General features: G+C 42.6%; 1 protein-coding gene across 1 annotated transcript in view; it reads right to left on the minus strand.

Annotated features, from left to right (window-relative positions):
• LOC147672501 (ubiquitin carboxyl-terminal hydrolase 22-A-like) overlaps positions 1–20,487 on the minus strand; it is a 377,196-nt gene that overhangs the window by 219,505 nt on the left and 137,204 nt on the right. The window contains exons 3-4 of the mRNA XM_086947987.1: positions 1,511–1,624; positions 990–1,034 (exon numbers count right to left, since the gene is read on the minus strand). Coding sequence (XP_086804113.1) covers positions 990–1,034; positions 1,511–1,624 — 159 coding nt within the window. The remainder of the gene's footprint in view (positions 1–989; positions 1,035–1,510; positions 1,625–20,487) is intronic.

Raw genomic sequence — 20,487 nt, forward strand, 5'->3', positions numbered from 1 at the left:
GGTTAATGTTTTTTGCCTGCATCTTAGAACTATTATACCCTTTTGTAAGAGACAAGCTAAGCATTGTTCCATGCCCCATTTGAACTACCTCTTTTTAGCACAGAAAACGATTAAAATGATTTTACAAAACAGATTCTTAAGTGGCCTCTAGTAAAACTGCAGTGTGATCACCTATTTTTTGGCAAGAAGTGTGCTGCATAACTTCAGTCAACATGGGCTGTAAAACAGCAGTCACTGAACAGGGTTTTAAACTCAATGGGTACCAACATTGCCATAGAAGTAAACAAGCATATGAAACCGCTATTTGGCCAAAAAGGAATATTGTTCATTTGGAAACTAAACTCAAAATGAAATGTTAGAGGTAGCAAGCATTTAAAAGTGATCTTCTAGTCTGGAAGCAGAAGGCAATCAGGTTAGCTTCAAACCTATGCCATCAAGTTATATTTAGTAAGAATTAAAATATGCCTTCAGGATGAAAAATAAATACATGAGGCGGTGGTTTAACTGTGGATTATTTTAAGAACAGCAATAGGTGTGTTGGAGCATGGCGAGCCCAGCTGTGTAATCAATTCAAGGCCTCTCAGTTTTGTGTTGCAAGCTGGTACAATCATATTCTCGTCTCCTCATACTGAACATTGACATATCTTTAGTATCACAAGTGGTATAAATAGCAAGCACAGGAAAATTTAAGGTTTTTCTTATAAAGACTCAGTTTAGCACAGTTAAATATTGAAGCACACACTGCTTAGCAATCTGGGAAAGCAGCAGTTATCAGTTTTAAAAAGGCTGTACGAAGAAAAAAAATGTTTCAATTCCCAGATCAAATATGGTCCACGTTTGACGGTTTGATCCCTGAAGTATGTTAAAGAAACAACACAAATTTACACCACAAGGGTTGGCACTCCTGACTCAATTTCATCTAGGCGTGGCGGGACATCAGAAAATGGACGCATGTGAGAAGAGGTGCGTCTCCAGCCCAAGCCTCTTACCTGTCATTGTATACTGGTAAGGAGAAACCATTGTTGGGGTGAAAGCTAAAAAAGAAAAATTAGGGAAAGCAAACTGAATAATAACACAAATGTGTGCACAGAATATAGCTCACTATATTGTGTACTATGTGTATTATGACAATGTTCGAAAAGTCATTAGTAAAAATAGAAAATTGAGCTTGCTCGGTTTTTACTTTGGACAAGCTTGTTAATTCTGTGTAAATGTAAGTTAAATTAAAATATTGTTCAGTGTCTTTATGTAAATAGATTTTAATTAAAAGGAAATATACTAGAAACCAGACACCAACTTAATTATTGAATAGAATGATTTGAACGGTTCAGCCTCGGTAAAGTGTTTTTCAGTGTGCATTTTAGAAACTTAAAATATCCTAATTCATAAAAACTACAATTGTGCCCATCTAAAACCTTCATCTGTCATAAAGGTTAGTCCCTCACTGATCCCTTTATCTGCCTTAAATCTAGAACCCACATTATTTTATGTACTATAAGTAAAACCAAACCTTGCAGTTTCCAAGCTTTCCGTTGTTCTTCTTTGGCAATTTGTTCCATGTCTTTGTCGTAAATGTAATCTTGACACATAAAGCAGTATATACCCCCATACAAAAGGTCTATTGCTGTAAATGAAAGAAAACGGTGTGTTAAGCAGCATGAAATGTCAATTATAATCCACTTTTTGTAACAGTGAAACTTCATGAAATTAAAACACTTTAACCATTTCAGCAATAAAATAAACTCAAAAGATCGCAAGTCAATGTAACCAGAATAAAATAGTTTACTTGCAAAGAAATGTGGCTTCAGCTTTCAATCCTTATCTAGTACAACTGGGAGCCATAATCAGTGGGTAAAGATTTTATACGCAATTCTTACATTCCGACCAGCTATGAAAAAGCCTGGATAACAAAGTTTAAGAACAATTTAATAAATCAAAAAAAAAAGTTTACTTACCTGTAACAAGGGTTCTGTTGTATGACCAACATTCACCAGCTGGTAAAATTCATTTGGAAGGATTGGGCCAGGCAGAGTTCATTTATTTGAAGTAGTGACACAAAGAAAGTGCTCATAATTAGGCATTCAAGAAAAAAACCGGTTTAATTTCCAACTATTTTTGACATAACCAGAAGGAGAGAAGCCTAGAAGTTCTAAGGAGGGAAAATGTGGTGGTTTGTGCATCATAACGTATAATGGAGAGACATTTTTTATTTCCAAGTTATCTTCTTTCGCATGGGTCCATATTTAGAGACAACTACAAGAGTAACAAAATTGAGCATTCTAACATGATGGACACTGGTGAATCACTTGAGCATGGAATTTCATTTAGAATTCCAACAAAATCATCTAAATAGCTTTTTACTTACAACATTTTATTGACGGTTATAATTTAATTGCTATTAAGGTGTATGTAACTACTAAATTCTACGTAAAACTGCAAACCAGATAAGAACCATATGAAAGTTCAGAATCCTTTAGATCCTCTGTGATATTTAAGTCTACTTTTGCTGACTAGGAAGTAAGTAGTGGAATCTGCTTTTTCAGGAGGCATGGTCAACCTCCGGAGTTAATGGCTGTACAGAAAACCTGATGCTACAAGAATCAAAGTGCTAGAAAGGGACTATCTTCACCTTTCACGTAGGTTACTTTTGTGATGTACATAAAAAACTAAAACGTTTGAGCAATGCTACCCAAGAGAGAGGGCCATACTCAAAAGTGTGGAGAAGAACTAAGAGGAGCAGGTTTAAAAAAAAAAATCAAAATTCTATGGCTGGACCGCAGGCTTCAGATTAGGCTGTATCTTTCCCTCAATTTATTACAATTCATTAGTTCCAGCAGCCTCATAAGAACCACAATCTGCATAAAATACTACTTTTCCCATGAACACAGGGATAATGGAAATGAAGAAAAGTCCCACAAAGGTAGCCAATCCAGCACAAGGACATTCCATAACTTCCCCCGCGGACGCTCTTGTCTACCTCTTTCTTCACTGCTCCAGCAGCATTAAGATGAGTACCTTTCTTTTTTTCTCATATTTGTCATCGTTTTTGTATTTGCTATCACACTTACGGGTGCGTGCTAATTGTGGGGGATTGACTCGTGTTTTGAATTGTGGCAATATCGTTGTGTTTTGCCTTTCAGGTCGGTCGCGGGAGCGTAGTGCGCTCCTTCGTGGCAGCAACGTTTTTCTCAGGCTCTCATCGCGATGCGGCCTCCCGCCGCTAGGAGACCGCACGCCCTTTCACTCAGCACACTAACAGGGTCTACCTTCCGCTGCGGCGAGTCATCTGGTTTCTGCTTTGTTCACACTTAACGCGGTTCAGACAGACTCGCAGCCGCGGGGGAAGATGCCTTTTTTAGCGTTTGGGCATTGTGTAATCAGAGAGCCCCTGCCTGGAGCCTGAACACCCGCATCGCGGGTAAGAGTAACTTTATATTAGGAATCGGGACCAGCCCAGGCAGGTGTCAGTTTCCTGAGAATAGAGAAGGCGATTTGATCTGGTCCCAGGCCTTTGCTTAGCCTTTGAGGTGCACTTTGTGTTATTTTAAGAGGGTTATTTCCCTATATTAATCCCCTTTATTCTCAGCTGTTGAGTTGTGAACAACTTCTTCATGGAGTCTGAAGATTATTATGAGGAGGAGGTCATGTACCTGCCAGTAGATTATCATTTTTGCCGGTTCATGGACTCCTCCATCCTCAAGGCTGTGTCCCAAGTGGTTGAGCTTTTGGAGACTGGAGTGGCGAATCTGAACGACCATGGTACCGGTCTAAGCCTCCCCAAGCGACGTGTCCAGCCCCAAAAACAGACATGCTTAACCCCCAAGATGGCAGCCTACATGGCGTCCAGATGCATAAGCCCCTAGGCCAGGAGGTAAGGAGTTGCCTTCGCGTGGAGTGTCCCCGGCCTACCCTAGAGGGTAAGGTCGCACTTACCCCCGAATTGGATCCTAAGATTTTTGGGCAAAATTAATCTGCAACCCCAAAAAAGGTATTGACCGCTCGTGGAGGGAGTGTCAGGATAAGCTATTGGACACGGCTAGTACCTCGGCAAAAATTCTAGATATGGTGGAAGATGCCAAGGCCTTGGGTACCTGGATATCCCCGGACACCCTCTCCAGTTGGGCCCCAGAGGGCGATCATCTTCTTAGGGAACGGCAATGTGGCGATTTCAACTGAACGTAGCAGGTCCCCCCTCATAAAAATAGACCCTAAACTTGGGGAGATAGCTACATCAGAATTGGGTCCAGTGGGTGAGGGCAATCTCTTCGGAGACCCCTTTCGTAAAAGAATTAGGGAAATTTGTTAAAACATTTAATTCTTTGGACAAGGTTCAAATGTCAATTAAACGGATCTTCACTCCTCGTGTTTTGGCTCAGCCGGTCATGGCAGGGGGCGCTCGGCCCTTACAACAGAGCCTCCATCAAGCAGGGCTAGTCCCACAGAGGACAGTACCAGGACCCGGAAAAATTCGGGAACTTCTATCCCACCAGACGTTCATGGCAGGGGGCGCTCGGCCCTTACAACAGAGCCTCCATCAAGCAGGGCTAGTCCCACAGAGGACAGTACCAGGACCCGGAAAAATTCGGGAACTTCTATCCCACCAGACGTTTCCCCCGTCGCAGAGGACGTGGAGATGGTTCCTATAACAAAACAACGAGGCAAGACTCCAGAGTTTGGGTGAGGTGAAGTTGGGAGGCGGACTGCAGTTTTTCCTTCACAACTGGTCTTTGCTCACCTAATCGCTTGGGTTTTGCACACCGTCAGAGGGTTTCAAATAGAATATTCCAAACTCCCTACTCAGCCTCTTTGTCCCAGGCCACTCATCTTCAATTGCAAAACGTCTGAAGATCTTAGAGCTTAAGATCTTGGAGCTTTTGCTTTGCAATAATAGCAGAGCCTATCTCTCAGATATTTTGGAGAGGCTTTATAGAAAGATTGATGAGCCAAACCAAGGATTTAGGATGTGTTTTTCACTGACAGCCAGTGTAGCTCTTAAAGGTGAAAATTAACAGATTGTCAACGAGGGACCTGCAAAGTCAGCCTTGCTGTAGTATTTTACACTATCTGCAGGCAATCTAATGGGCCACTAAGCAAACCTAAGTACAGGACATTGGTAGATTACATTCGAGGAAATTGTAGCAAACATAATGGTTTTGCAGGTTTTACCAGACATATAATTCTAAATTTTATTCAGTGTCTGAATTCCTGAGAAACAGGTGCCTGCTACTGACAGTATCTGGGAGCAAACAATAGTTTGTCAAATTTGACCCCAGAGCATTTAGCTACTGTTGTAGGCTCGTGAGTGGGGCCTAGCTCTTCTGGCCACTAATCCTTGGACCAGTCCTCAGATACGTGGCCAGGCAGTAGTAGTTCAGTTTCTTCCTACTGAAAGGATATGTTTGGTGCCATCAGCGTAGAACTATCCTGAATACCGTACTATTCAGTTATGAAAGCTAGTGGTGCAAAACACCTTAAAAGGTGTAGGGCTCAACAAAACAGCATTGAGGGACGAAGTAATTCAGAGTTTTGGGGAGCGAAAGAATGTCCCCATTTTAGGGCTAAATAGACGGCCCAGGTCTGCTAGCCAGTATAGAAGTGTTTCATGAGAAACACCACTGACTTGTCTAACAAGACAAAGGCTGAAGGCAAGCCTTGATCTAACAAGGTTTTGATGTATTTCAACACTTCTAGCAGAGAGGTTTCAGTACTATGTCTTGGCTGGAACTGGATTGGGATGGGTTATGCAGATACCGTTCCAGATTGCTAGACAGCTGAATATTAACTACGGTCTCCGGTGTTTAGAAAGGGCAGGCAGAAGAGAGCATACTAAAATTATGAGGACTGACCGGACCAGCTCAGGGTTTCTGCACTATTGGTATCACTACTGCCAGTTTCCATCTTTTCGGCACCTTGGAGTTGGCAGAGAATAATTGAAAATCTCATTCAAAACTGTATTTAGCACCTCTACCACCAAAGCTATGAGGCTGGGAGGGAACCTGCTGTCAGTTTAAGATTGCCTGCCTTGACTCTTCAAGAGAAATTGTATTAAACCAGCAGTAAGTGGTTTGATAAAAGGATTTGATGTTTTGCCAGGGTTGTTTATATAAAAAGAATGCTCTACTCTAGTCACCTTTTCCTCAAAGAAAAAAAACAGGGCAATTGTAGTCTTGCTGGCTTTAGGGTTAAGAAATAATTTTGCAATCTGAAATACTTTGTGATGTATTACCAGCTGGCTTTTTCTAGAATTCTTTATCCTCCTCAAAATGTACGTTTCTTTTTTTTTTTCTTTTAATAGCTGCTTGCATGTTTTTGTGATCAACAGCACTAGAGAAAACCAAGGGGCAGCGCAGACTACCTTGAAGAGTAATTGTTTAGGTGGAGCAGCTAAATCTACACATAACGACAACCACTGGAAGACATGCTAAGTCTCTTACTTAATGGAACCGGAAGGTAGAATGGTATAACAGACTAGCAAAATTCTGTTTACTCTTTTTATTCCATGGTCGAGAAATTCTAGTTCGTGGGTGGCCACTAGTCTCCTTAGAGGAAATGTTTAAACTAAATAGAATAAGTCGATGATCTGACCAAACGGCTGGAAGGGTAGAGTCTGCCAGTCCTTCTAGATTCGAAAACAGTAAATCCTAGTATGGCCGACTGAGAACCTCAGAAAATACATTGCTTGAAGCCAGTCATAAAAAAAGCACTCCAAACAAGAACATAAAAGTGCAAAGTTCTTACTGAATCTGCTTGCGGTGAGCAGGCAATTCCCAACAATCCAGGACAGCAGAAGAGAAGAATGAAAGACAGAAAAGAAGGTGGTTTGGGAACAAAAAAGGCGCATTTGAGAATGGGTCAAAGAAACAAAGTGTAAAATGTGGACGGTGTACATACTTCCAGAACTGGACATGGAAAGGACCACGGAGTTGCTGAGTGACCGCATTTGTGTTAGTAGACTAGAGTAAATGAAGGCATGCACTGACACCCTTATCTAACAGAAGACTAATGAGACATTCATACTCCATTCTAAAGGAAAGACAGATGCTTTGTTAACCCGAATAGGTACCTGCATAGTACGGGCAGCCACCTTGACCGTTCACAGACCTTAAACAGTATACTTATTGTGGCCATGGGCCTTCATGGGTGTGACCAGACGCTACGAAAGTGAACTCCAAAGAGAGACTGATGGAGACAGACATGCAAGCATGAAGGCAGGAAAAATCCTTTTTCTTCCTTCAAGACACCTTATATAGTTGGGAGCTTACTTAAAAATATTAAGAGTAAATGCACCTTTGCCCCAAACTATGCTAATAAAACTATAGTTTTCACAAATTAAACATTTAACAGGCATTTTGACTCTGCATACTTATTCATGATAATATACAGAGAAATCAATGCTTATAGAACCATAAACTCGGCCCAAAATGTACCGCATATTAATGCATGTTGGTCCAAATGAGTTAAACTTAATGAATGTGTATCTAAATGGAAATTACCATGTTGCCCATTATTGCGGAGTCCAACATCAGCCCACAAGGATTGGATCCATGAAATATTTTGTGGATAACAGGCCATGCAAATGAATACCATTAGGTCTATGTATGAAACTTTATTCAACGGGGACATCATGGAAATCTAATTTGGATCTAGTTATACTCAACCAACACGGGACAGTCCGTGGTGCAGGTAAAGCAGCAAGGTTGTGCTGCTTCCAGTCGAACCCCAAAGCCCATACCAGACACTGAGTTTAACATAAAAACAATCTTACTCAGTATAGTACTATATAGTGCACAACTATTTGGAAGCAACATCTTTCTTTTGCATTTTCTTGTACAAAACCATGCAATGCACTTGAAGACTTAGACAGAAATACCCCAGATGAGAAGGGAGGTGAAGAAAATGTCTGTGTAAACTGCTTCTTGAAAACTCCACTCCAAGGGCCTTGTAAAACAAAAACCTTAGAAAAAAGGCAGGAAGGCAACCAGATAGACTACTAAAAACCGACTAAAGCTTGGATTACGACAGACTAATGAATACATACCCACAGCAGGATAAAAACCAACCAAAAGTTATCAAAATGTGGCTACTAACATTAGTTAATTCTGATCTGACACCCATAAAAAGAAAATCATGCGTCAAAGTGAAGACTATACATATGGATGCAAAAATGAAAGCTAAAGCATTCAAAATACAAATTAATTACACCTAAATACATTTAGAAAAACACCAAAAGATGCAGGATGTCAGACTGTTTCAACTGTACCGGCTGCAAGTCACAAAGGTACTATGAGTGATCCGAGTAACTATTACGCAAGGAACATTTAATTCTAGAAGGTGACACTAAAGCTGCACAGGCTACAGTATCTACTGCAACTCGTATGACCCTATTTAAAGACTAAAATCAAAATACAAAATATGAGTTTCTATACTCAATGATAGGCTTATATTGAAATTAGAGCTGCACCACAATGTGTGTGTTTCGGGGCCACCTCTGAAAAGACTGTTGGATCACACTATCTTCAACAGTAGTTCAGGCAGCAGTAACCCAGTAATAGAGAGGCTGGCCTACAATACATGAAACAGAGCTGCAATAAATCTAGTCAATAGTCAGGCATTTAATTAACATGCTTCACAATTAGGGAACTCAATGTTTTATTAAATCCAACTGGAAAAAGAATGCAACGGCAATAAAGCAATGAGCAAATCTGTTAAAATATTATATTCAGATTAGAACAATAACTCCAAAATTAAAAGTTACTCAGTAATGTCTCGAAAAGACAGCTGCATATTACACCCAAGAGGGTGAGAGCGAATGGACTGAAGACAAATGGTGTTTGTGCCATATTTGACCCAAGCTATTCCCACTGCAGCGACTGGCATGTGGACAGATATGAAAGAGCGACCACAGAATGGAGCTCTGCCCTTCATTTTTAGGACAGGAGTGCTTCATTCCAATGCAGAAGTGCCACGCCCACAGATTTGACAGTTGCATGGGCCTATGGAACAGTAAGGTGCTGAAAGTTTTATTATCTTGACAAAAAATCCCCTTTTGGACGCACGTTAATCCTGTGGCTAAGAATCACAGTACAGAATGAACTGGTCACTTCTTGAAGTGTACGATGCGAGCTCACAAGTAGCGCATCGTTGTTCCGCAAACAAGCAGAAACAGATGCCACACTATGGTGAAGGAGGTCAGGAACAATCTGTTAGCTAAAAAAAAAAAAAAAAAAAAATGCCTAGATAGACATTCCAATAAGTTCCTCAAAAATATTCATTGGCTACAAGGACATTGTAGTTTTGACGCATAGATTTTAACTGGTCTCTTAAAGCTTCAACGCCAAGTGCTAATAAATGGGAACAAAAAGCTTAACAGTCCAGGGGCCTGACACCTCAAGAATTAAATAGTCATGTTAGAAGGAGATGATCAGAGGATCATTTGTGATAAGAAAGTGAGGAAAACGGCAAATACAAGATGGGCACAGAAAAGGGCTAAGGTTTTGCAATAGGTAGGAAATAAAAATCAGAACTAGTAAGGCTGAGTCAGTCTGCACTGGATTAAAAACAAAGCCACTGAAGCCATGTTTAAATTACTACAGAAGCATAAACCAACCAAGCAATCCATCAACTTGACAGGAGCAGTTCATATTTTGGGGCCGGAACGGCTGTACTTCTCAAATTAAATGCGAATGTGTTTGTATTCGATCAACACATTTGTCCTGTTTGAAAGGCTTGGTGTTCTACACTTGCTAAACTCAAATGTGTTCTGTTGAATCCATCAATCCATTCAACTTTCAGTATTATGTGCAATCCCTTTAGGAGTCCTACCTGCCATCATCTGTCTGGGAGCTACCCAGTGTGTGCAGACAGTGTCAGTAATCATCACGTCTTTGGGCAATTCAGTGCAGTTGTGGTTCCATTATCAGTTAAGATATGCTCACACACCACACAATTGAGAAATTAAAGCTTTAACAAATGAGGAAATACTGGAACACACAAATCTTGAACACACAGTTATAATAAAACATGGAATTTACATCAACAACTCTTAAATCTATTGAAGTGCATCAGGGAATTAAGCAACTTTTCATCTCTAAATTGGGATTGCAAAAAGACGAAAAAGCGCTACCTATTAGCTTAAAGTAATGAGGTTGAGATATATCTAATGACGACAATAGCCATACTCTACATTTTTTGTTTTTCCCTCGACTTTTTTTTTATTGAACAGAATAAAAAGAAAAGTTATTTTCTAGTATGTAAAGCTATTGGACAGCTGAATCTTTCTGCAAAAGGATGAATTAGTGGGATTCATAGAATCCAAATCTGACTAGTATTGGCAAACATATGGACTTAAGTCTGAGGACTAGGATCCAGGTGAACCACCACCAAGATAGTGCATGCACAATCCTATGAGTGAAGTGGAGACTATCGAGGAGAGAGGAGAGGCCCCTCTCAAAATACCAAAGCCACATGAGCCTAAATAGAGACTGGAACTGAGCTGGAGGACTGAACGCTATAAATGCCGCAAAAAAGATTGTATTAGATCAACTCTCAAAGGCAACCAAGGGAGGCACAGGAAAAGTATATGTGGAGGAGGGAGACCCATGAAGTCATAGAAGCTTGTAGTGTGGGAAGAACCTTAACCAAGGATAGACGACTGACAAATACTTACGACCTAAAGATGTATTTCCACGAAATAGTGAGCCACTCACCTAGAAAGTACTAGTATTTAAAGTAACTATGCCATAATAAATATTTCAATGTTATTTCAAGGTGTTGGGATTCAACTTTTTTAGAAATGTTCCTGAAGCGTGTCCTAGGAACGCCCCCCCCATCCTTTCGAAGACAAATAGAAGACAACACCTGCTTGAAAAAAATAATCCAAATAATTCGAAGATCCCATGCAACCTGGAAGTCATTTTCAGACAGAAAGGCAAATCTACGTAAACATTGTATGGTGACTGGTTTGTTAAGAGTGAATGACAGGCTCAGGACCACAAAGAGCAATCAAAACGGTGACGTCTCCTTTCCAGCTCTGTTCTCAAGTGGACATGGTTGTTTCAGGATCCAAAATCATGCTCAATCAGATCATGAAAACAACCTACAATTAAATAAATGGGTGGAATTCCTCTATGCTCTGCAGCGTCTCAGAACTCCAAAGAATTGATGTGACCAATCACAAAATGTAATTTCCTGTAAGAAGCAGGAAATCAGCCATGGCTAACCTAGCTTTAAAAAAGATAGGTTTAAGATAACTCAAAAATGTGAAGGATGTGAGAAAAAAACAAATCCAAAAGAACAGCGTTTACCTGTTCGAGTCAAGTCGCTTTGCTGAAATTCAAAAGTGAGTAAAATTAAAGCTGTCTAACAATAAAAATAATTTGTTCATTCACAGGGCCATCACCAGACCAGTGAACCACATATTTACCCAACTTACAATGCGCTGTTCGCATGAAATCAGGAAGCCCTTTGGCCAAACTTATGAGCTTTTTCTGTGTGAACTATAAAATGTACGCGTGGACAGACTGCATGCGAACCACAATATATACAAAGATGCAAGTTTTAATGCTCTGCTGAAACTGAACAGTTTGTCACTGGTGTAAATACAATCTATTGTAACCCAAAGGGAGCCTGCCTCCCTTCAACTTATTTGGTCTGCTAAGTAAAATGACTGAGGAAAGAGGGCACCTGAGTAATACCCTGCTACAGAGTAATGCCGGTAATTGCAGGCTTTACAAAGAAACCCCTACAGAAATTAAGGACCTAAAAACAACGAAGGACAGACAGACATTGCGCAAGATTGCTGACGGTTGTGCAAAAGCACTGGAGGGAATATTTGGTGATGAAGAGGGAGATAACGAGAATAGCAAAAGAATGGCTCCTTTTTTGCTTCCCCAATTACAGATCAGGAGTTTCCCGCAGAACAAAAGTTCTTATGGGCACTCATTTTCCGCTCAGAAATTTTCACCAAGAGGTATAGATTTGATCTCTCACAAAGAAGAGTCACGAGGGATAAAATATTTCCTGACAGATTCATTAAGCACAGGAAATACCGTTACAAAAAAGCTCACTTGAAGACTGCAATGACATCAGGAAAAAGTAAGGAGAAAAAATGAACAAAAAACACAAAATATTTACAAAACCACCATAGGGATAAAAAAAAAAAAATGTTGCATGGAACTCCACGACACAAAAACAATGCTGAAAAAGGCCAAAAGTCCGTTTCCAGGCGTACCCTAAGTGCTATTCTGGGACAGCAGAACTCTTTGCAGAGGTAGTGTCAAGATGGTCTTTTGGCATGTCCTACTTTTATTTTTCCATTTCAAAGGGAATTAAAAAAAAAATCTGATTCAATGGGCTTTAAATTACTTACTTCCTTTTCATTTTAAGATAAGGCAAGCCTCTTTTGCCTACGAATATTCGTTTGTTAAATGCATTTAAAAAAAGAGTAATACCTGCAATTAAATGCACTTCTGAATACTGCACTTTGCCATTAATATTCCGATGGCTGAATATCCAAGTGTACAAAGATGGAGAGGTTCAGCACACAACGTTTAACACAAAGATACAATGCCATCCTAAGGATTTTCTAACTCACTTAAACACCACCGCACAGGGGACAGGAAGAGGCACAAAAACAGCTAACAGCCCAAGGATGCCTCAAAATGATGAATAAGTTTGCCTAAAAACAGATGGAATTTGCAGCTCTCGCAACCATGGAAACCAACTAGCAATCTGGCAGGCAAACATATCCACAACATGTGCTGCGGAACCATCAAGAGCTGAAGGATCCCAATATTATTAACAGAGCAGAGACCAACGTAAAGAATTTTAAAAACTATACTAAATCAGCCAGAGGATAGTTAACTAACATATCCACCCCTAAAATTACTCTCATATTTCACTATACTAATTCACCACTAATCCTTTATGGGTTCCGGAGAAGCATGCTACTCGCCGAAAAAGAGCTTTAACACCCCATCAGGGGTAGCAAGCACTATATAAATGCAAACTGTTTTCCCGCTTCTATCCCTCCACTATCCTTCGGAATCCAAATAACTAACTAATTCACCACTAATACTTTATTGGTTCTAGACTACCATGCTACTCGCCGAAATACCAATTTGACGCCTGGTCTGGGGTAGTAAGCGCTATATAAATCCAATTACAATACAATAGTGTAATAGGTCTAGCAAGTGGTGGATGGTCCAGTCCTGAAGCTCCTCTTCATAGATAAAGTATAAATGCCTTCAAGCAACACACATGGCATGCAAGTACATACATATACCGAGGTATAGAGGAACCAAAGAAATCATTGCATAGAACACGGACCACATAAAACAAGAAATGTTGATTCGGTAAATGGAATTGGTGTATAATATTGTGAAACATAATAAATGTTCCTGATTAGGTCATATTGTTTTTATATGATGAAGGTCCGATTGTGTACAATGGGAATATCAAAATAAGCATATGTTTTTGATTGGATTTCTGTAAATTTAGCGCCAAAATTTATACAGATAGCCAGCACATCAGAGGGGATAGCTCTGATATCAAAAAGAGAGGAAGTGTGGAAATATCTTGCCAGATGAGTAGGTGCACACGGATATGTTATGGCAGGAGGTATGTCATTGGACTATCAACTGTTATTAGATCGGAAATCTGACATCTCCTGTAGCTCATACTTACACAAATGAAATGGGCATGAAAATAGACGTTGCATTTACGGATAGTGTACCGATGTGCACTCCGTGATAGGAGCAGGTTAACATTATGCATCCCAGCTAAGAGAACTGACATTCTGCAGATACATTTCAAAAAGGAGTTCTGTATGCTTACCCCATCTGAACATTCGCCCATAATTACTACTAGAGGCATATGGTCTACGCCGAATTCTGTGGTCTTAAATGTACAACAATGCTGTGTACATAAAGTTACATTTTAACCAACATTCATTAAATCGTCCATCAGATGGTTACGCCAGTAAAGGAAAAAAACGCTGTGAATTCTTGGAAGGCATGCAGTACAATAAATATAATCTATTTAAATGACAATGTTAGAAACTGGTTTTTGAACAATAATAGTGCGTATGAATTAAGCAAGAAACTATTTTCTTGTGATGTGCCACTGAATCGCAGAATGTTGTTGAACAACAAAAGGAATTAGTTACTTACCTGTACACTATAGTTCTCCAGTATTATCTTTCATAGATTCACATGCTTGTATCTTCCCCGTCGTCATGGTGGGAGTCTCACGGTAACAGAATGACCAAGCAGTATCATAGAGAAGAAAAACTGCATAGAAAATCCCCATAGGGGCTGTATTATTTGGTAACCAGACCATTTCTTTGTTTGGTCCAAAAGCCAGCCAATCAGCATTGCTGCCCTGCCCTCACACTCCCCAGCAGAAGCTTCCTGCCTCAGATTTCCGTCCCCGAGTGAGAGACATGGATAAATACCGAGAAACAGGTTCCGTCTGAGAAACGGGGAGGCGGGCGGGCGCATGTGAATCTATGAAAGATAATACTGGAGAACTATAGTGTACAGGTAAGTAACCAATTCCTTCTCCAGTATTACATCTTTCATAGATTCACATGCTTGCATCAGAGTAGTAAGCAGTGCCCACAATATCTGTAGCGTTTCCAGGACAGAACTCATAAGGAAGCTCTGCCGCAAAGCAATGATACAACAGTACATATGAATATATAAGTAATACGATAAATGCATGTTTAAATATAAATCAAAGCACTGTATAGAAAATACATCATGCCAGTAGATCATACCTTACTGAAATAGACGTTTCAGAACAGCTTGTCCCACTGCCGTGTCCTCCTTCCACGCAGTGTCTAGACAGTAGTGTCTTGTAAATTAATGCACGCTCTTCCACGTTGCTGCTCTGCAGATGTCTGGCAGCGCCACACCTGCGAACAAGGCCATCGAAGTTGCCATCTTCCTCGTGGAATGTGCATGCACCTTAGAACATAGCGGCTTTCCCGCTTTTTCATGACATTTCAGGATAGCTGAGGAGATCCATCTGGCAATACTCAGTCTTGACAGAGGAAGAACTTTCCTTTGTCCTTCGAATGCAATGAATAATTGCTTGGACTTGCGGAACGTTTTTGTCCGTTCAATGTAGAACTTTAGGCATCTAGAAATGTCTAGAGAGTGTAAGGCTCTTTCTGCTTCCGATGAAGGGTTGCTGAAAAAAGTAGGCAAAATAATGGGTTCATTGAGGTGAAAAGACGTTGCCACCTTGGGAATAAAGGTAGGATTTGTTCTTAATATAACCCTGTCCTGACGAAATTGTAAGAAGAGTTCCTCCACTGAAAAGGCCTGGATTTCGCTAACCCTCCTTGCTGATGTTAAGGCGAGCAGGAGGGCTGTTTTCCATGACAGGAACTGTAAGTCTGTTTTGTGTATAGGCTCGAAAGGTGGCCTCATAAGCTGCGATAGGACTGTATTGAGGTGCCACGGCACAGGTGGGCGTCGGATGGGTGGGAAAACTCTAAAAAGTCCTTTGATAAATTCCTTTATTATTCTGGAGGACCAGAGAGATGGTTCATTTGGTTTCCGCCGGAAGCGCGATATTGCTGCCAAGTGTACTTTGACCGAGGCATGCAACAGACCTGCCTTAGATAGTGACAGCAGGTAAGGTAGGATACCTTCAGGTTGTACCTCAAACGGATGCAAGTTTTGTCTGTTGCACCAGTGGCAGAAACGGGTCCATTTCGCTGCATATGTTTTGTTTGTTGATATAGCTCTGGCTTGTGAAAGAATATGCCTGCATTCTTGCGAAATATCTAGATTTTGAAATTCCCGCTCATGAGGTTCCATGCTGACAATTTTAGTGATTGCAGATCCGGATGTAGAATCTGCCCTTCTTTCATGGAGATGAGGTCTTGAAATGTCGGGAGCTGGATCTTGTCGCCCCTCGACAATTGAAGTAGGTCTGAAAACCACGCCTGTCTCGCCCAGGCTGGTGCTATCAATATGATCCGGCACGGTTCCAATCTCATCTTGCGCAGGATTCGCGGTATCAACGGGAACGGAGGGAACGCGTAGGCAAACCTTCCTGTCCAGTCCATGAGGAATGCATTTCCCTTGGAGCCTTGTTGATGGTACCTGGACGCAAATTGAACGCACTTTGAGTTGTTTTGTGTTGCGAACAAATCTAATGTGGGAGTGCCCCACCTTTGAAACAAGATGCGAATCTGAGTGTCGTGTAGTTCCCACTCGTGCGTCGCATTGGGAGTGCAGCTCAGGGCGTCCGCCCGTGTGTTGAGGACTCCCTGTATATGCTGAACCTGAATTGAAATTCCGTTGGTTATGAGCCATTTCCAGATTCTTTGCGCCAATGTCGACAGCTGTTTGGATCTCTTTCCGCCCTGTTTCAACAGGTAAAACATGGTCGTGGTGCTGTCCGTTTGGATAAGTACTGACGATTGGCGTATTCTGGGAAGGAATGCTTGAAGCCCTAGGAACACCGCTTTGAGCTCCAACATGTTTATGTGAAGCTGAGCTTCCCAATCTGACCAAAGGCCCTGGATTTCCAGCTCCTGAAGATGCGCACCCCATCCTTTCAGCGAAGCGTCCATTGTCATCTCGAAGTCGTGATCTCGAGGAATAAAGCTCAGGCCTTGGTCCAAGTTCTTTTGAATCTTCCACCATGACATGGCCACCTTCATATGGTTCGTGATGGTAATGCGATCCTCGAAGGTTCCTCTGGCCTGGACCCACTGCTCGTCCAGTTGTTCCTGCAAAGGCCTCATTCGAAGACGACAGTTTGGTACCAATGGGATGCAGGATGATATCATCCCCAACATGGACTTGTATATCCTCACGGAAGTGGACCTTTTTGCTTGAAGTGATGCCGTTAGCCCCATGATCTTTCTCATTCGGTCTTCGGAAGGATAGGCTTTCCCTGCTCTGGTGCATATCCATGCCCCCAGGAACTGGATGCCTTGGGCCGGAGTCAGCAAGGATTTCTCTAAGATGGTCCTCAGGCCCAAGCGCTGAAACAGCCGGATGCAGCTCTGAAGAGATCTTGCTGCGTCCTTGAATGATGGACCTGTCACCAACCAGTCGTCCAGATATGGGTAAATGTAATGCCCTTGCAGTCTTAAGTGGGCCGCCACCGGGGCCATGCATTTGGTGAACACCCTCGGGGCTGATTTGAGTCCGAATGGCAGGACTTTGAACTGAAAGTGGCGACCTTCCACAACAAATCTTAAATACTTCCTGTGCTTCCGATGAATGGGAATATGGAAGTACGCATCCATGAGATCCAAGGACGCCATGTAGTCTTTTTCCTTTATCATGAGTAGGATCTCTTGCAACGATAAAATTCTGAAGGGTATCTTTTTTATGTATTGATTGAGATCCCTCAAGTCCAATACCTGTCTCCATTTCCGGGTTTGTTTCTTTTTGATGAGGAAGAAATGCGAATAGAAGCCTCTCCCTCTGAGATGTTGCGGCACTTCCTCTATGGCTCCCTTTTGCAGAAGAGAGTGTACTTCTTTCTGCATTTCCTGGCGATGTTGGTTGAGCCCGAGTACTGGGGGATGATCCGGTGGTATTTCCACAAATTCCAGAGTGTGGCCCCTGCTTATGACATCTAGAACCCATTTGTCCGATGTTATGGACATCCAGTTGGTGTAATATTGAGACAGATAGTGGTCGTTTTCCGGGATCTGTTGTGTGGGGAGCGCCGGCCTGAAATCATTGACGTCTATTAGACTGCTGATTTTTCCCCCTGGCGTTTGGTTTACCTCTGGACTGTTGTTGGTAAGAGGAGTTGGAGGACCTGAACTGGTTGCGGGTATTATACTGTCGATATCCCTGTTGATTATACGGTTGATATTGATTGGACTGAAAAGAGGGTCTTTGATTAAATTGACCTCTTGCACCCCTCTTCCGAAAGGACTGAAACCTTCCCTGCTGAAGAGATCCCAACGCTCTAGCTGTATCCGTGTCCGACTTTATGCCTTGCAACGCCTCATCGATATGCTTCCCAAATAAATTTTCACCGTCAAAAGGCATATCGACAATTTTCGCCTGCACCTCTGGACGAAAAGAAGTCGCCTTGAGCCAGCCCTGCCTGCGAAGCGAAACCGCTCCAGCCATCTGCCTGAAAGCCATAGACGAGACATCCATGGCGATGTCGATAGATTCGGCAGCAGATTTAGCTCCTTCTTTGAGGAGGGCTGCCGCTTCCTCCTTTCTATCTTCCGGAAGTGCAGAAAGTATGGGTGCCAGATCGGACCATATTTGTCTGTTGTAACGGCCAAGCAGTGCCATAGCATTTGCCACTTTAATGGTAGAGGCTGCCATGACCGCAAACCTCTTACCTGCTCCATCCATTCTCCTTCCTTCCTTGTCTGGTGGCACCAGGGAAGTAGCCACCGGGTTCTTTGAATTTCTTTGCGCCGCCTGCGTCACGACTGATTCCGGCCTGGGGTGCCCAATGAGGCAGGCTGCTGTGGACTCTGGTGCTCTGTACTTTTTTTTCAATTCGGGGGAACTGAAACCGCTATAGACGCCGGTGTTTTCAGAATCTTTAGGCCCTCCTCCCAGATGTGAGGGATAATCGGAATGGAGCGAAGCGATCTTTTGTTATCTTTGAAATCGTACAAGAAACAATCCGTCTCTTGCACTTCCACATCCAGATTGAATCTCTTGGCCGCTCTTTCCATGATATCATGGAAACCTCCGATGTCTTGAGGAGGAGAGGTAGACGGTAGTGGGACAGGTGACGAAGCCGATGGTAAAATGTATTCGTCCCATTCCCGCCCCGAAGCATCATGAACAAGCTCTCCTTCAGGCTGCTCATCTTCGTCGGATTCCGTTAGGTCATCCCTTATAGTAACCACCTGCGGTGATCTCACCCCTTGCTCTTGTGAAGCAGGTGCTTTAGGCGTCTGCGAGGAAGGCGTCTGCGAAGCTGGTTGCGAGGAATTCGCCTCTGGGAAACGACGGTAGTAGTTGTTTAACATCAACCTAAGGTCGGACACAAGAGTGAGAGGTATGGAAACCGTCTCTTGACGTTCCTCCTCCCGTGAGTCCTCATGCTGCTCCTCCTCCTCATCATAATCACCAGATTCCTGAAATGACTCATATCTGGAAGATTGGGGTCTGTCCCTGAAGGAATATACTTCCTCCTCGTCCGTGTCTTGGCTCTTTATCTGAAGCTGAGAAGGACTGTAGGCGGCACCTGAGGACTCCTCTCCATCTGAGTCCTGCTCCAGCAATGAGGATGGTGGCAAAGGAGAAATCTTGGTCCATGAGGTGAACTCTGCAGATTTACTGATAGTAGCCGAACCCCTGGTCGACTGAAAAGACCGGATCGAGATCATGGTCTTAGACTGCGGTGATTTGAATGCTTTTGCAGATGATAGCACGATTTTCGTCGACGGAACCATCGTCGACGGAACCATCGTCGACGGGACCATCGTCGACGAGACCATCGTCGACGAGACCCTCGTCGACGAGACCCTCGTCGACGAGACCCTCGTCGACGGGATCCTCGTCGACGGAGCCTTTGTCGACGCGACCATCGTCGACGGGGCCCCCGTCGACATCCTCGACATCGAACCTGTCGCCGACGGAGTCGTCATCGACGGTCTTTTCGTCGACAGTGAAATTTTACTCGTCGATGTTGTTGTCGTCGACGTCGTAGCCGTCGACGTAGCTTTAGATCCTATCGTCGATGAAGCTGTCGTCGTCGACGAAGTCGTCGTCGACGGTGAAGTCGTCGACGGAGCTGAAGTCTTCACCACAGGTTTTGGAGCAGAAGCTAGGGAGCTGGTCGAAGGTGCAGACCCAGGCCCTTTAAGACTTGACTGCTTTTCCAGAGGAGTAATAGGAAGAGATGAGGTTGATTTCTCCTTAGATTTACTCCTTTTAGACTCTACTCTCTCCACAGAAACAGAGGCCTTTCTTTTCTTGGGAGTTGAATGAGAAGATTCCTCCTCAGAGTCTGAGCCTGATGTGGCCTTCTTCTTCTGAAGCCATAACAGTAATCTAGCCTCTCTGTCTCTTTTAGTTTTGTCAGAAAATTTTCTACAGAGTTTACAGTCTTTCACCAAGTGTTTAGGATAGAGACAGTAAAGGCAGTCCTCATGTGGGTCCTCAGAGAAAAGTCTGGCCTTCCCACAGGACCTGCAAGGCCTGAACAGCCTCTTTTTAGAGCTTTCAGCCATCATGAGAAAAAAATAAGTACACACAATACCTTAATCCAGCAGATAGAAAATAAGATTCCAAAGGGTCAAAAGTTCACACAGGAACAGAAAACTGAGCAGAGCTCAGGGAGACTCCTTTCTCACACGAAGGCGGTTGGAAATCTGAGGCAGGAAGCTTCTGCTGGGGAGTGTGAGGGCAGGGGGCAGCAATGCTGATTGGCTGGCTTTTGGACCAAACAAAGAAATGGTCTGGTTACCAAATAATACAGCCCCTATGGGGATTTTCTATGCAGTTTTTCTTCTCTATGATACTGCTT

The sequence above is a fragment of the Lissotriton vulgaris genome, unplaced genomic scaffold, assembly GCF_964263255.1.
Source record: "Lissotriton vulgaris unplaced genomic scaffold, aLisVul1.2 SCAFFOLD_902, whole genome shotgun sequence".
Classification (NCBI taxonomy): Eukaryota; Metazoa; Chordata; class Amphibia; order Caudata; family Salamandridae; genus Lissotriton; species Lissotriton vulgaris.